The sequence below is a fragment of the Spermophilus citellus genome (genome assembly GCF_964194105.1).
Source record: "Spermophilus citellus genome assembly, chromosome: 5".
Lineage (NCBI taxonomy): Eukaryota > Metazoa > Chordata > Mammalia > Rodentia > Sciuridae > Spermophilus > Spermophilus citellus.
The window spans coordinates 83048859-83064788 of NC_138186.1; the positions used below are offsets into that span (position 1 = coordinate 83048859).

Below are 15930 nucleotides of genomic sequence, written 5' to 3' on the forward strand. Positions count from 1 at the left end.
CATAGGAAACTCTACAGCATGAAATGAAAGAGAATTGTCCTTAGATTTAGGAAAGAAAGAAACCATTAGCAATAACATCAATAATAATGGTGAAAAACAAAACAATTTAGGGATAACCAACTAGTAGCTGAGTGATTAGAAAGGAAAGAAATTAAAATTCAATTAGTATGATACCCCAAAGAGTAGGAATTTAACATTATGTATAGGGGTCACAAAGAGAACTATTCTTATGGGAAACCATGAGTCAGGTTACAGATTAAGGACCTTTGGGAAGACATGAGATAAATTAAGCATCAGAGACCTTGTATTTCTTAATGAATCAGGAAGCTTATGGGCATTGCTCAAATTCCAGCAAATCTGATGTTTGTAATTAAAACCAAGTAAGAACTTGTTTGAAGTGTAAACGAGTCAACTCTAAAATGTATTTAGTAGCTAGAAGTCTCACCTCTAACTGACTTGTTTGTGTTTGGTTTCTAAAATGTGATTATATCACAAAGGGTACCATGGAAGAATAGACACTTCATGATTATATGAAAAAAATATGTCTTATTATAAAACAGTATTCATAATATAAAAATTGGGAAGCCTGCTTAGTTTGCAGCAATGTGATAATGGTGAAATGATGCTGATTAAGCAAAATTTCATAGTCATAAAAGTTCTGGTTTGTATTCTTATATTTATTTACAAAATATAATCGGGATAGTTGGGAGCAAGGCATGGCTAATTCTATGTTTTTACTACATGGTGTTTTTGAAGAATGTTTATATAGGTGCATAGAGAAAGAACCAATAGGATGTATATCAAAATTTTATATACAAATATACTGAATGGTAAGATAACATATATTCCTTATTTTCTCTTTTGTATTTTTTCTTCTGATTTCTTCTGAAATGTATCTTAGGAAAATGCAGACCAATAAGGTATATGGTTATTAAATCTCCCATTTTTATGGGTAATTTGCAGAAAGAAGCTGTTCTAAGAAAGCCATCTTCCGGGTGGCACACATATGAAGCATGGATTCTTTTTGGACCTCCTTTTTGGCAAGATTAACTAATCACCCACAAGTACTGTCATTTTTCAAAGGAAGTGGTGTGGGATATAATTTAACTCACATCTATCTCTAACAAATCAAATTTTTCCATCTCTAATACATGGTATACTGTGATGTTTTGGGAAAACTAAGCAAAGGACCTAGGGAGAGGAAGGGATTCTTGGCATTTCTACTAAATCCTTGGTGGTCCAGTGCATCTTCTCATCATGCATCATGTTCCAGAGAATGAGGGTCTTGTAGGAGCTTCTGGGCCAAGATCTGCAGGTGGAATTGTGGTTCTTGGATATCACAAGCATGTGTCATATGGGTTGTGAGCTCCAGAATTCAGAGGCTGACTTGGAGAAGACTTTTGGCCAATAATACATGAAGCTATACCTCTGTATCTGAATCACTTGAAAAGTCATCCAAACAAAGGAATGAGTCCTGGGATTTTTATTATATATTTTAAACCTTTAAAATTGACCCATTGTAGGGGACATCAACATTAATCCTCTGACATTGGTGCCTTGTCCTGGTTTCTAATTTTCCAAAACTACAACATGGTGTTCAAGAGCACCAGACTTGAATTAAGGAAGAATTCACTATCATTCTATGGCAACATTTATTGCTTTTCCATCCAAAGCAAAAAAAAAAAAAAAAAAAAAAAAAAAAAGCTGATTTTCATCAGAATCAAGCTCCTTGATATCCCTATACAATAACTTTACAAAACTCTCTATTACTTGACTGGTAATGTTGAAAAACTTCAAAGGTTTGTCTCTTCCCAGAATGACTTAGATACTTTCCTTACTGTTGGAGGCAACCCACAGGAGGATGCAGGGCTCACTCCCATTTTTGTTCAATGTTCTGCCTGCTTTAGGAGCTGCTGTTTGTGCTCTCTTCAGCTACTGCCAAAGAGAGATCTTCTTATCTCTGGCCTGCATGGTTTCCGGGCAAGTTTTGAAGTTCTCGCAATCTGGTTTCAGCTGTTCTTACTCTTGCTCTTTTCTTTTTAGGGTTTTTCCTACAATATTTAATTTATGGAAACTTTCCAGTAACTTCTCATTTGATATTCTGGGTGAGAAATCCCATATTTGCATTGCTTCATTTGTCAGCAGTTCCAGGTCTTTCTGTCTGACTTTAACAAATTCTTTTTGAGTTTCTATGTGCCAGCAGTCCTCAGAGCCTCCAGCCTCAGTCATGGCTGTTGTAGCCTCTTGTACACCCGTCTACCTAGTAATGCATTATCTGAATACAACCATATATGTACTCCAGGGACTGTGGGAAGACATCCACACCAAATCAGAGGGGTTGCCAGGAGGTCGAGACCTCGTAGGGTTTGTACTATAATCTTCACCCATATGTTGGTAGATTCAAGGAGTCCTCCTTCCACCCTTCTGGCTTAGCTGGGGTTATAAATGTAACTCATCAACGGCCCTAAGTACTGGCCACCAAAAGACAGAGCGTGTACTATATGTACAAGACCACAGACACACTCTTCTTCATATTTTTAAATTCTTACCATTTGGTCTTTGGTCAGTGATACTTCATTCTATAATAACTTCCCTATCAAGATCTAAGGTCAAAGCCTTTCCCATTACCCTAGAATCAATTAGTTATGTTACAAAAATGAGCAAATGCTAAGAAATGGTGCTCGGAGATCAATATTTGGGATTTGTCTATTAGATTCCTTTATCTTTTGACATGGTTTCTATCTTTTGGAGAGTAAGACAGTCAGTAATAGCTACATTTGTACCTGGCTTTAGGCTGTCATGATCAATTTCCAACTATTCTTAAAGTATCTCATCATCATGAAAAGTACTCAATTTAAATATTATTTTGCCAGGTCTCCTATAGGAAATGTTTAGGATCAGTTGAGAGCTTAAGTTGAAGACACAGTCCATGTTAGGAGAGTCAGGTTTTAAAGTAAATACACTAGCAACTTGCCTTTTCTCTTTTCTTGATCTCCCTTTTTACTGAGATATATTTTCCTACCAGTTCCCTAAAAAAGGTACTTCCTGGGAGATATTCTATTGCTATCTGATATTTTGGTGTATTTGCTATTCTCACTTCAATTTCCCTATGTGGTTGGGTAAGGGTCTGGAAACCCTAGGACTTCTTAGCTTGGAAGACAATATAAATTGAGGCAAATTGTACTGAACAATTCTTGAAGATTTCTTTCAAACATGCTTGTCCTCTAACACACTGTGAAACAAAGAAGAACTCATAATTATTCATATTCATGTATATTATAAATGGTGTAATTAGTACAACTTGAAAACAATTCACGTATTTATAAGTTCATTCAAATTTCAGAGTTATCTGGGATCCAGAGCTTCTTGATAATATCAATTACTTTGAGTCTTCTTTACTTTTCAGAATTTTTCTAGCTAGACATTTTATAGTCAGAGTTGCTCCTAGTATCCAAAGCAGCATTGTTGGAAACTTATAAGTCCTATTAAAATGTTGGAGACCTCTGATTTAGGAAATTGCAAATATGAATGTAGCCTCAATCCTTGGAAAAATTGAACTAAATAAAGTAATTACCCAAGTCCTAATATTTTATTCAACCTCACTTTTTCAGAATAAACTTGCCTTCTATCATGCTATTGGTATTCTACAAAATTGTAGTTTGAATATTGATTTATCCTGGGCTTAGAGAAATACAATTAGAACTGCCTGTAATATGTCAGTTAAGCTTTGATTTTTTAAAAAATATATTTATTTCACTGTAGCTTACAATCTTTCAGGAAAGTTGCCTTGGTGTGATTATGTATAGTTGAATAAATGGAACACCTTGATACAGCAGCATATCCATGTGAGTCAGGAAGGAGATATCTGAGCTTCTGCTTTGTGGTAGCAGAATCACAGATAGCTCATGACAGAGGAGGACATGGACCAGTGTCTCCTATTACAGCAGTTACCCAAAGAAACAGTGTGGTCCTGAGCATCAATTCTAAGTCTTAAATGAGATCCAATATTTCCCTCTCTTCTTTGCTACTTGGGACATTAACAAATCCAAAAATAATATTGATGATGCAAGCATTTCTCCAACTAGTATTAATGTAAAGCAATAATAAGTTTAATAAGTCTTACCAAATGTAGGCTTCTATGCTAAAATAAGGTTTGCCAGTGCTCAATCTGGTTAATAACGTTGTTAAGGCAGGATTTCTCACATCTTTAATGGTAATGTGCAGTATGGTTTTTCTGGAAAATATAAAATATGCAGCTGTTCTGAATACATTTGTTTAGGGGCCATTTCATCTTAAACCATCTACTAAAAACTTCATAAACTAGAGTTCTTGAGGTCAAGACATGGCAGAGCTAACTACACTGAAGTTTCCTAAAGGCTATATGTCAGCAACATACTGTATTTTACTCGGGGCAGATTCATTGCTTTAATCATAAACCACCATGAGCACTGTCCTGTATGAGAGGTAAAATTTTCTCTTCAAATTTAAGGAAGTGGTGATCTAGAGCATTGTCAGTTTAGGTTATTATTGGGTTTATTGAATTCAAATTCTGGCTGTGCTACTGACTTGTCACTTATCACATCTAAAGCCTCAGTTTCTTCATCTGTAATATGGAAATAAAAATAGCATTTAAAATTTTAATCAAAGACCTAGTCTAGATATTTCTTCTCTTTACTTGAGTGCTTAATACATTCAATGTTCAGAATTTTGACTAGATGAAAGAAATTACTAATGCATATGTGCATATTTTAAAAGAATAACAGAATAATGTAGGACTCTCTTTTAAAGACCTCTAGTGGAGAGAAAAACAGTGAAAAAAAATCTGGGTGTATTGGGTATAGTCAATGAAATATTTCAGAGGAGATACCTTGGCCCTGAATTTGCTTTTTGTGTCCTACCTTTTCATAGATATTGTTTTCTGTCACTGGTTATGGTTCTAAAAATTAATCATCTTGATATTACTAAGATGTCTGTGGTTTACACATGTGCAGACTAAAAGATAATATCTTTACAGTCTTCTGCCAGAATTTGTCCTGGCGTTAATTCTTAAGTGCCAATACAGTAATACAATACAGCAGGGTGCACAAACGGATAAACTCAGCCAATACAATAGCAGTATGTTATTTCTATCTGAGCAGTTTTCATTCTGTAGCTCCATAAAATAATCAGATTCTGGATTTATATTCCATCAATGTTGTATTATGTAGGCATGCTCTTTCTTATGCCTATATGAAAGTATTTTTCCCCTTTACAAGTTATGTTTGTTATCAGAAGAAGACATTACAGGAATGAGTCAGCTATAGATGAGTAAAGATGCTTTCAACTTTTTAAAGTACTTGAGGACAGTTGAGAAATAATATATACATTTACTGTAGAGTGCTTCAGCACTGATTTCCTAATATGTTGGTATATGGAATTTAGAAAATTGGTGCAGTATTGTTAATTAGTTCAAAATGTACTTGAAGGAAATTTGTGATTTGGAAATCAGAATTCTTTGCATATGTGATTACTAGGACTATAGAGATTTAAAAAATGAACTTTTAAAATATATGCGATTAGTATTTCAGCATTAAAAGTATAAGGATTTGGGGGCTGGGGAATTGGTTCAGTAGTAGAGATCTTGCCTAGTGTGCAGGTCACCCTGTGTTCAATTCCTAGCACTGTTCTTCCATCCAACCCCCACAAAAAAAAAGAAAAGAAAAAAGAAAGAAAGAAAATATTAACAGTATTTGACTGTAATAGGTCTATGTGTATTTTAAGGCTCTCATATAAGAATTAAAATTTAATTTAAACATAAAATGTGATGAAGTAAAAGGCTATGCTTAATCACTAAGTAGTTCTGTATTGAAGATAAAACAGTCTGGTATGTACTTCATGTCTCTTTCTATAAGTGGTTGATTCTCTTGTTAATGCTCTCCTTCTTGGTTCCTCACACATTTGTTTTGAAGCACATGAACATGCTTCAAGAAGTATGAAATGTATTCAAATGCAATGTTATTGCAGTATTTTACTATACTATTCTCTGTATTAAAATCCAAAAAAAGTGATAATTACCTACAGAGAAACATAGTTAAATTAAATCACATGTACCTATTTTATTGAAAAGATTATAGTTATGGTAGAGAAAAAGACAAAATATATTTCCTTTTTTCATGGGGTAAGAATATGCATACCATTTATCTGAAGGTTCAGATCTTCATATTCTGGAAATGTTGCACCATGTCATTTATAGTAGGGAAAACTCCCAGGCCAATATAGTAAAAGAACATTTGCCTCTGATAGGGAAATACTGCAATAGGAAGAGGGAACATTTGTTAAAAGTGTTATTAAGCATTAGAGAAAAAAAACACTATATAAAGAACATGTGATAGGTACAAAGGCAGCCTAATTTCACATATTTTTTTCAGGAAGAATCAAAGCAGTGGTTTTCTTCACAAATGAAAGATATAATAATAAGAAATGAACCCAATTAATTAACTTTAATAGTACTGAACAAAAGCAGAAGAATTATGTTTCCAGAAATTGTCCTATGGGCGATAGGCCATTTCATTGTCATAAAAATCCTTTATTTAGCCTTCTTCACAAATAAGCTCACAGCGGGAAAAAGGACACTAGTTAGAGTAATTTGGGAGATAAGTAAACAGAAGGAATGGCTAGGAGCATAGTGTCATCTGGCACAGAGCTTATTTCCTGAATCCTGTGGATCTGGTTAAAACCCAACAGAGATGCCAATATGCTTCTCCTCAGTAAATGCTACCAGTTTTCACACCACCAGGCCCACTGAGGCTTGTGTATCGTGTTTTCTCCAAGAAATCCTTCTGGTAACTGCACAGTCCCTGCAATGACCTGAGTCAGTCATGCCAGGAGACTTTCTTATGCTTACACCCATGTTTTCTTTCAGTTTCCATTTTCTGCTGCTTCTGTTGTTCAATGATATAAGCGGAGTGATGGAGAAGGCACTTTACACTCTTCTTAGATAAGATCTTGAGCAGCAGAGAGTGGTTTAAACTGCAAAGCTGAAAATTCTCAGGCTGGATTTCTTTGCAAGGTTGCTGTAATGTGTGCACCTGGGATACCTGTCTCTTCAGAAGGGTGGAAAGAAGTGAGTTCTATTGATTCTGAATTGGGAACAATCAAGGCCCATCGAGCAGGTGCCGGTAAGCAACCACTAATGAGTTTGGGGGGAGGGTAATGCTTCATTTTTCTTTACAATTATATCCAGATCTATACTTAAGACTCCCATTATATCTGTACTTCCATTCTAACTATTTCCATTCTTTACGCCAAGTGTAGAGTGATTTTGTTTTATTTTATTAACAGAACAGCATTTCAGGTTTCCAGCTTCATCTTTAGTGTTTTTCCACAATGAGATTATAGAGTTTACAATATAGCCCTGAAGATTGTAAAATGATTAATCATATTTATGATTATGTAATAGTCAAGAAAGAGTTTTAAGAAAAAACAAACATAAGTTTCTTAATTGTGCATGTGTATTTTTTTTTTTTTTTTGTAGTCAGTATATTCCTTACCAGACTATCTAATGCCAGTACAAAGAATGGAAAACATATGACACCTTGGAGTCTTTTTTTATATAATTCAATTAAAAAATAGGAAGAGTGTGTCAGTTTTTTTTTTTTTTTTTTTAAATAAAGGATCCTGCATTCCTATGAAAGAACTGAATCTTAACAAACACAGGCCTCAACCTACACTATAGTGCCACAAGGTCAAATGGCACATGTGAAGCAAACTCAAAATTGCAGTTGTTGTGAGTTTTTATGTGAGTTTTAGTCTGTTGGTTTTGGAGTGGCTGTGGAGTCACAGCCAAGTGACTGTGGGCACACAGTCCAGAGGGGCACGTGGAGCCCAACATGGACAGAGTTGTTTTAAACTAGAAATATTTTAAATAATAAATTTTGTTAATATAAGTTTCTGAACTGATAAAATGGAAATAGAAGATTTTCTCCTATTCGTATGTTGATGATGGCTTCAATGACAGACATTTGTGACTGCATGAGATTTTATAGTACATTGTGTCTAGCAATGAGTGAAATAATGCTTTAGAATAAGCCTAACAACAGCATATTCTAATATTGATTCTTTGTTCTTATTATGTTATTTTGAAAACTATGAATACCATTTCAGAGACCTTGCTTGGCTTATTAGGAATTTTCTGTTAGAAAGGTAATTTGTTATCATTTAATACATTTCCTTATGTCAAGACACATTAGGGAACACAAGGTAATTATAACAAATTAGCGTAAACTTATGAAATGGAATGGGGGATAAACATTAGATTAATAGCATTCAAACTGATTTCATAATTTAAAATTGGCCTATGCCAGGTGATAAATAAGAAAAAAATAGGAGAGGAAAAATATGAAAGTTTCTGAATGCTCAGGCAGAATAGCCACATAGAGTGTTTGGAATGTTTTAATTCAGTTGCCTTGAGCCTGCATCAAAAAAAAAAAAAAATGCTGAAATATTTCTTTGATATAAGGAAGCTGATTCATAGTGGGATAGGGAGCGGGAGCATGGGAGGAATAGATGAACTCTAGATAGGGCAGAGGAGTTGGAGGAGAAGGGAGGGAGCATGGGGTTACAAATGATGGTGGAATGTGATGATCATTATTATCCAAAATACATGTATGAAGACATGAATTGGTGTGAATATATTTTGTATACAACCAGAGATATGAAAAATTGTGCTCTATATGTGTAATAAGAATTGTAATGCACCCCGCTCTCATATATAAATAATAAAAAAATCCATGGATTATGTGGTAGTTGTTTCAACAAGGGGAACAATATAAATAGGTTTTGGAAAGTTTGACTCTCCTTTCATTCTCTTCTGTATGTACTGGTTCAGTGGGCCTGTTTTTAGACTATGCCATTTGTGTGTCTTCTATGACAGTACCATTATGGAAGAAATTCCAGTTTGGCAACGGACCTCAGCTCCGTTATCTGCTCTGGAAAATCCTCACTGACTCCAAATGCAGAGGACAAAAGGAGATGGTTGTAGGCCCATCTTGAACCACCAGTTTTCCCCACCAACAACATATTAACAAAAACTGGCACAACTTTGGGGTTAACCACAAAAATAATTACAGTAATTACTATGGTGTAGTGCAAAGCTCATGCATGGGCTTTAGAATCAGATAAAGCCAAGTTCAATTCCCACCTCTGCTACTTACAAACCATGTGAATAAATACACTCTGCTACTTAATTAGCTTTTCTGAGCCTCATCTGTCACATGCAATAAGTAATATCAATTTTGCCATATGCCTATGAGAAATAAATTAATTAAATAAAATTAATAGACTTAGTACAATATTTGGCACATAATAAGTCTTTGATTTATATTTCTTTTGCTCTTTTCCCAGTAAGGATTTGGTCAATTTTTGACTGATGCTAGTTAAAGCATAGTTGGAAGTTTGGGGAAAGAAAAACAAAGTAAAGATTCTAAATGGAGAAGAATGTTTAAATTGGTCTGTTTTCTTGAGACGATGTTAGCACTTGCTTTTGTGATTATGCAATGATCCATGGTTTTGTATTAATTTTTTCCTTATCAGATAATTATTTTTGATAAGCACTTATAATTTAAGTAAACATAGTGCATTTATTTTAAATTAATGAAATATGTTCCTATTTCTCACTTCTTATCATTTGATTAGTTCATTTTCCTAAACAAACTAAAAGTAGTCTACTTCTACTCAGTAAATAATCCATAGTAGGTAAGAGAAGTATATCATTGTTCATTGCTGTTTCTGGAAGCTGAATGATTATTTGCCACAGTAAAATGTAATTGGCAAAATAAAATTTCAAATCAATTGATTTTGCTGTAGCTCTTGCTACTGTTTTGTATACAAGAGAGGTGGATAGAGTAAATGAAGGTGACCTAGAGCCAGGATGCTTATCCTACCTCTTGGTGAAAAATCTATTGCCTTATGAATTATGCATGTATAAGCATCAAAGACACATATCTTTAAAAGTATCAGAAATATGAGGCACTCCCCTATCTCCCTGGCAAAACCTATTTGAGGCTGTTCTTTTGCCTCCTGGGCATGAGCCACCTTTAGCAATAGGCTGGCCCACAAGAATAGCCCAAGTTCCCCATAATCACTGGTGTACTTCTGGTCTATGCTTCCCAGTGCTGGTTATGCCATTGAGCTGAGTGAGATTCCTCAGTTAGGCAAACTGCAGAGGAAAGGATCTCTTACATAGGGCTTGGCAGAAACACTGCAGTGATTGATAATGGGACCAAATCACTTGAGGTGAGTTTTTTGGGGTTCACAAGTGAACAAGGGTCTGCTCAACTTTGTCATATTAGCCCATGGATATTGTAGTAAATTGCCATGGGTGGGGGGAATAGCAGGAGGAGCTGCTGAGCTTCTGCCTGAGTCTTTTCTCCTGTGCTAGCTTTAAGGGACCAGAGCATTTCGTCTCTCTGCCTTCAGGAAGGTAGCAGTGTCTGCCTTGTTTTAGGAAATGGTTAATCTTGGGGATGGTGGACTTTTGTGTTTGCTATACTGAGAATCACTTTAGTTTAGCACAGAGCGCTATAGATTAATGCTGTAATCAATGAGAATCTGTACACTGCAGAGATCTGTTTTGATGACAGCAGTACTTATGGCCTTGTTTAGTGTCACCATTGTATAATGTTGGACACTGCAGGCTCTTTTGCATTTGATTTAGAATGCAAGGACTACAGGAATTAAAAAAAAATAATTTGTATTTTGGTGGATATTTTTACTGTGTTGTGGATCTGCTGCCATTGCTAGGTGGAATTTAGTGATTTGATGCCAGTAGCATTTGTTTAACCATTCCAATGCTGCTGTTATTATGTTTGCTGGGTTTCTGCAGTTTCTACTACTTCATACGTTGCACTCAGGAACAGGTAAACTAAACTATAATATTAATTTTTTTGAATAAATGTAAGCCTAATGGATTTTATTGTTTAATTATCAAAAAGGCTGAGCTATTGAAATTTATCATTTAGAGTATCAGTAGAGAATAATGGCTATTTTGCTTTAAAATTGAAATTACATAAACATTATTTGAAAATGCAATGATGAACATCTAGTTGCATTATATGAAGTTATTTTTATGCTTTAAATGTATATCAGTATGTTAAATTGTATACATGTTAGTATATTTAACTCTTAGTTTCATCTGTATATAATATACAATTAATTCAGAAAGTATGTGTTTTCTTTTTCTTGATTGATCAGATTGTTTCCCCTTATTATTGAATTTCATTAAAATTAGAAGGCTTCCCAACCTTTAATCTTAAAAATAAATAAGTTTATGTAGATTGTTCTTTTTCAATGTGTAGATAATGGTGTCACAGGCTTGTTTTTTCCTAATAGACCAAACTGCTTATAGAACACATCTCTGGAAATGCTTGTGTTTTCATGTGATGTTAAGCTGTGGGCTGAAGGGAAAACTGTTCAGATAAGGGGGATTAGAGAGCCCAGACACAAGAGTGGAAGAGAAGTGTAGCCTTTGGGGTCAGAGATTTGGGTGTGTGACCTTGGGCAAAAGAGGAACTTACCTCTTTTGAACCTTGTTTTCACTCTGCATATTTGGAAAGACTGCCCTGCTCTTCTCAGTAGGAATAGCACAGTATTTTTAAGTTGTTTAAGGTTGTCTGTTGATATTTTCTGTACAGAAAAAGATACTTATTAAATGTTTAAATGATCCAGTTTCCTAAATACAAGAGGGAACAGAGTTTCCTGTTCTTTTACTTGTAGTGGTTTAACAGCTGAGGGTTTTTTGGAAGGGAGATTATGACTTTTAAAAATTTAAGCTGCTAAATCCCTTTGCTCCATTGAAACTATTTTGCCAATAAGCAGAGAACATTTGTGGTGTCCTGAGGGCAACTACTGTTAGACTGCACTCCTTGGGAGGGGAAGGAGGCATCACATGCTATGCTGCAGCCCCATGAGGACCTGGATGCAAAGAGGCACCCCAGCTCTCTGAGTGCCTGCCAGGGACAGGAGCTCCTTGCTGCTCACTTGCTCCCTCTCAGGTTTAGTGGGTACTGCTGAGGGCAGTTGGAGAAAGCTCCTGCCTTCCCTTCTCAGCAGATGACTTTCAAGAGGTCCACTTTCTACTAAGCTAAGGGCAAGCTCAGAATCCAGAGGATCCAAGGCAACTGGAAAAGAAGCAATCACCTCCTACTCGCTAAAGTATGAATTGGATTGCTGCCTGTCTATTGCTAGTTAAAGTTTATGAGTATAGAATGCATATGCTTTTGAGTGGGAACAGAAGGATTTTATTGTAAATTGCATCATGTGCTTACAGAGTGGTAATAATTGATTACAAATCTTGTGTTCATGGTTATGGGTCTTCTTAATGATAGACACCATTATCATAAGAGCAAGTCAAGGCAATGATGGCCAAAGCTCCCACATATGCACAGGAAGAGTAAAAGGAAAACAATGTGATTAATTTCTCCACTGAGCTCTGAGGAACCACTCTGATTTATAGTCCCTTTACATAAATTCATGAAGGCAATAACCTTGTTAGTAAAGTGATTCTCCATCATCAGAAGGGTATCTGCTCAGGTATCTTCCAACTTCTTTACTTTATGTTGCATTCTTAGTACATGGTTAGAAAGATCTTCAAGGAAAATAAGATGTTTGCATTTTCAAGTATTATTTATGAGTGTTCCTTGGAGGAGTTCCAAATGATGGAAGTCTTTTGAAAAATAAAGACAAAATTAATTTCAGTAAACAAGAAATATATATTCTTCCCTATTCTTCCCCAGATAATCCATAGACACTTTTGATAAATAAAATAAAGACATGCTGGTCTCATCTTTCTAAGGCAAGGGAGATTAGGAAGAAGCATTTCTGTATATAAAAGTATGAGAAGTCAACGAAAAATCAATTATTTTATAATGACAAACTTAATAGTTGAGATAACTTTCAAACATTGACAATCATGCCTATAAGTTGTAGGCTAGTAAATAAATGTATTTAGATTTTTTTTTTATAACCTGCTTCAAGTAGGCCATCTTTTGTGTTAAGGAAGGAAATTATCATAATCTCATAATGAGTCCATCAGTTACTGGTAGAAATGTACCTCCAAATTTTGAATGCCCAGTTAATTTATGTTTATTTTTTGTTTCAGACAGGATTTTATATGAATTCTAAGACATGGGAGATAAAATCTTACTGTGATGAACTGTAAATATATTTCAAAGCTGAATTTAGAAAAGGGGGCTGATTTCAGAAGCTGGTGGGTTCTAATAAGCATATTTTCATATATCATCTGTCATATATTTTAAACTTATTAGTAGTTTTAAAGGTGTTATTTCCTTTTTTTAGGCAGTTGGGAGCAGGTGGACAAAAAGCTGTTAGCTTTGTAATGTTTTCCTGTATGGAATCCTTAGTCCTTGAATTTAGTTCTTCACTTTTGAGTAGATCAAGATTAGACCAATTTTTTTTATCCACTTCAATTTTTTACTTTTATTTTAGGATAATGATTTCTAATAACTTTTTTAGATTATATAAAGTTTAAAATTATTTTTCTATATTTTCATTTTTAGAGTACATCTTTGAAATTATTGAAGGTACTCATCAAGAAGAGATATTAGCACACCCTCATGTAGTATTGATCTTGCCTTAATTCTGTTTGAAAGACTTTTCAAAATATAATTTATTAGAGTCTTGATAGCTCACAAATGTGCTTTCTGAGGTAAATTCCCTTGCTCTCCATATGTAGTCATAAAACTCATTTTCTCTGAGTATGGTTTCTTGATTTCCTAAGTGCCTGGCTTAAATAGGGATCTTAATGAAAGCATAGTACTGAGGCTGAGGACCTGCAAGGAAGGATGATTCTGGGAGCTAAAGGAAGAGCACCAAGCCAGTATTGTAATGCCTCAATCTAAGTCACTCATTCATGCAGATCCTTTAACCATTTGTGTTTAATTTGGAGAGGTCCTGGGTCCTTCAGATAAATAAAGGGAACAATGGACTCTTGGCAGAAAAACACTTATAGATACACAATTTTACCTACAATTTTAAAGAATGTATGTATTCCATAAATTTAATTATAATAACAAAGTACTTAATACTCAGTGGTGGAAAAAGTCCTACTTACTTTAAGGTAAGCCATTTCTTACATACAGTTCGTAAATAAGCCCCAAACCAGCTTTAAGTTGTTCTTGCTTTAACAGTACTCTTATCACTTAATATTTTCATGGGCTATGCCATTCTACAACATAGTTAAAAAAATCTACCCAAAGATTAAAATTCCAAAAGATAAGTAAATGATGATCAGTTACATTGTTATAAACAAAGAGATCAGGAATGACTGAAAATTCAAAAATAACATTGAGTGATTTCTGAACAAAGAGAGGATTGAATGTTTCATGGACCAACATTATTTCATCTGTACCCGAAGAACTAGCCAGGACTTATTTCTGTTCAGAATAGCTTGACAGAGATTATTTCCTTTTGACAAGGGGCTTCTTAGACAATTTATTGTGATTCAGCAGGCTAAGTTTGTTTATAACAGACATCTTTCTGAAAGGTTTGATGTAGTCAATGGGATTTTACTGTAATGAGCAATTCATTGAGGTCATAAAAATAATGGGAAAATTGAGCATAGAATAAGAGCCCTCCCCTATATCTATTTAATTTAGAAGATCCTTTAGAGTATTGGTGAGAAACTCTAATGAGGAGAATACATCTTCGGAATTTCTTCTTGAAGTTGTCCCCTTTGAGTTTGCCATACAGTCTTTGCCATACTATCTTTATTTTCCACATTTGTTCCTGTTGGCTTTACAAAGCTAAATTGAAATGGATACAGTCTTCATGCTTGTGAACTTAGTTCACATCTGGATGCTTGATTAAAATGTGATGCAATGATAATTACATCAAACAAATATCACTAAAGGCCCAAAGATTTGGAGGGGTGTGTGTGTGTGTGTGTGTGTGTGTGTTTGTGATTATTTTTTGTTATCAAAACTATTAGTACATAACATTGAAAAACAAATAAACTGTATCTTCTTGTTAATTATTAGAATTTTAAAGGCTAGCAAGATATTACCTTTCAGTGTTTTTATTTCTGTCAACAATAAATAATGAAAAATGACCAGGGTTGCATAATACTGAGTTTCTTAAAGTTGAGCACTTAGCCATTAGAATACAGTTTAAACAATTAGCCTAAGCTAAATTTTTTACAAATATATTTCAAACATAAATAACAGATATTTTATATCAAAAAGTAAATGCTACTTACATTCTTGCCAGTTAAAATAAAATAATGTTGAGTTTAGAAGGTGCTCGCTATTGGCTTGCTCTTTTATTTTAAAAATGAAGGTCAGCCTTTAATTTGATATATGCATACATAAAATAAATGTCTATGTATGTTGTGAAAGAAGAAGCTGAACCATAATTTTTTCTTAATATTGGAACTGTTATAATTACTATAATAATTTGGTATTTTTTGAGTCCCATGTCTCAAACTTAGTCTTGCTTGTGATTAATTATGTATTTTCACTAAAATTTATACCAGTCAATATGGAAATTAGTCACAGTATAATGATCTTATGTTGTTAAGAATGGTGGAATTTTTAGATAAAACTTAAATATGTACATTTTCATTGGGGAAAATGAGTTAAAGATTGTTGTCTTTGTGAGTGTCATTATCACTCTGTGTGTCAATTGGGAAAGGTTTCTTATAAATTTATAAAATCCACATTAGAAAAAGCACTTGAAAATTATTAATTTTAATCTCACTAAAATAATAGTAAATTAAGTCTTTTAATTAAAACCTTTCAAAGAATAATTTGTTTGTCAGATCTAATGTCCCTAAATATGTTAAATATCAGTGCTAACAGGAAACAGTGCCAATTCTTTTACTAAATACCTCCTCATTTCATATCTTAATTCAGTTACACCATCCTCTTGCTTGTTCAT

At 34.3% G+C, this 15930-nt stretch overlaps 1 protein-coding gene across 34 annotated transcripts in view; it reads left to right on the forward strand.

Moving 5' to 3' along the window:
* The window catches only part of RIMS1 (regulating synaptic membrane exocytosis 1), a gene marked incomplete at both ends in the record, with an annotated part of 215022 nt that overhangs the window by 16565 nt on the left and 182527 nt on the right, over window positions 1-15930 (forward strand). For 29 of the 34 annotated variants that reach the window (XM_081294598.1, XM_081294597.1, XM_081294615.1 and 26 more), the window contains one exon: window positions 7058-7157. The exons of 1 other annotated variant lie outside the window; for it this stretch is intronic. In XM_081294598.1, the coding sequence (XP_081150724.1) occupies window positions 7058-7157 (100 nt within the window). Of the gene's footprint in view, window positions 1-7057; window positions 7158-10840; window positions 10896-15930 lie in introns of those variants that run through there. 4 more of the 34 variants (XM_081294600.1, XM_081294601.1, XM_081294605.1 and 1 more) reach the window with 1 other exon arrangement.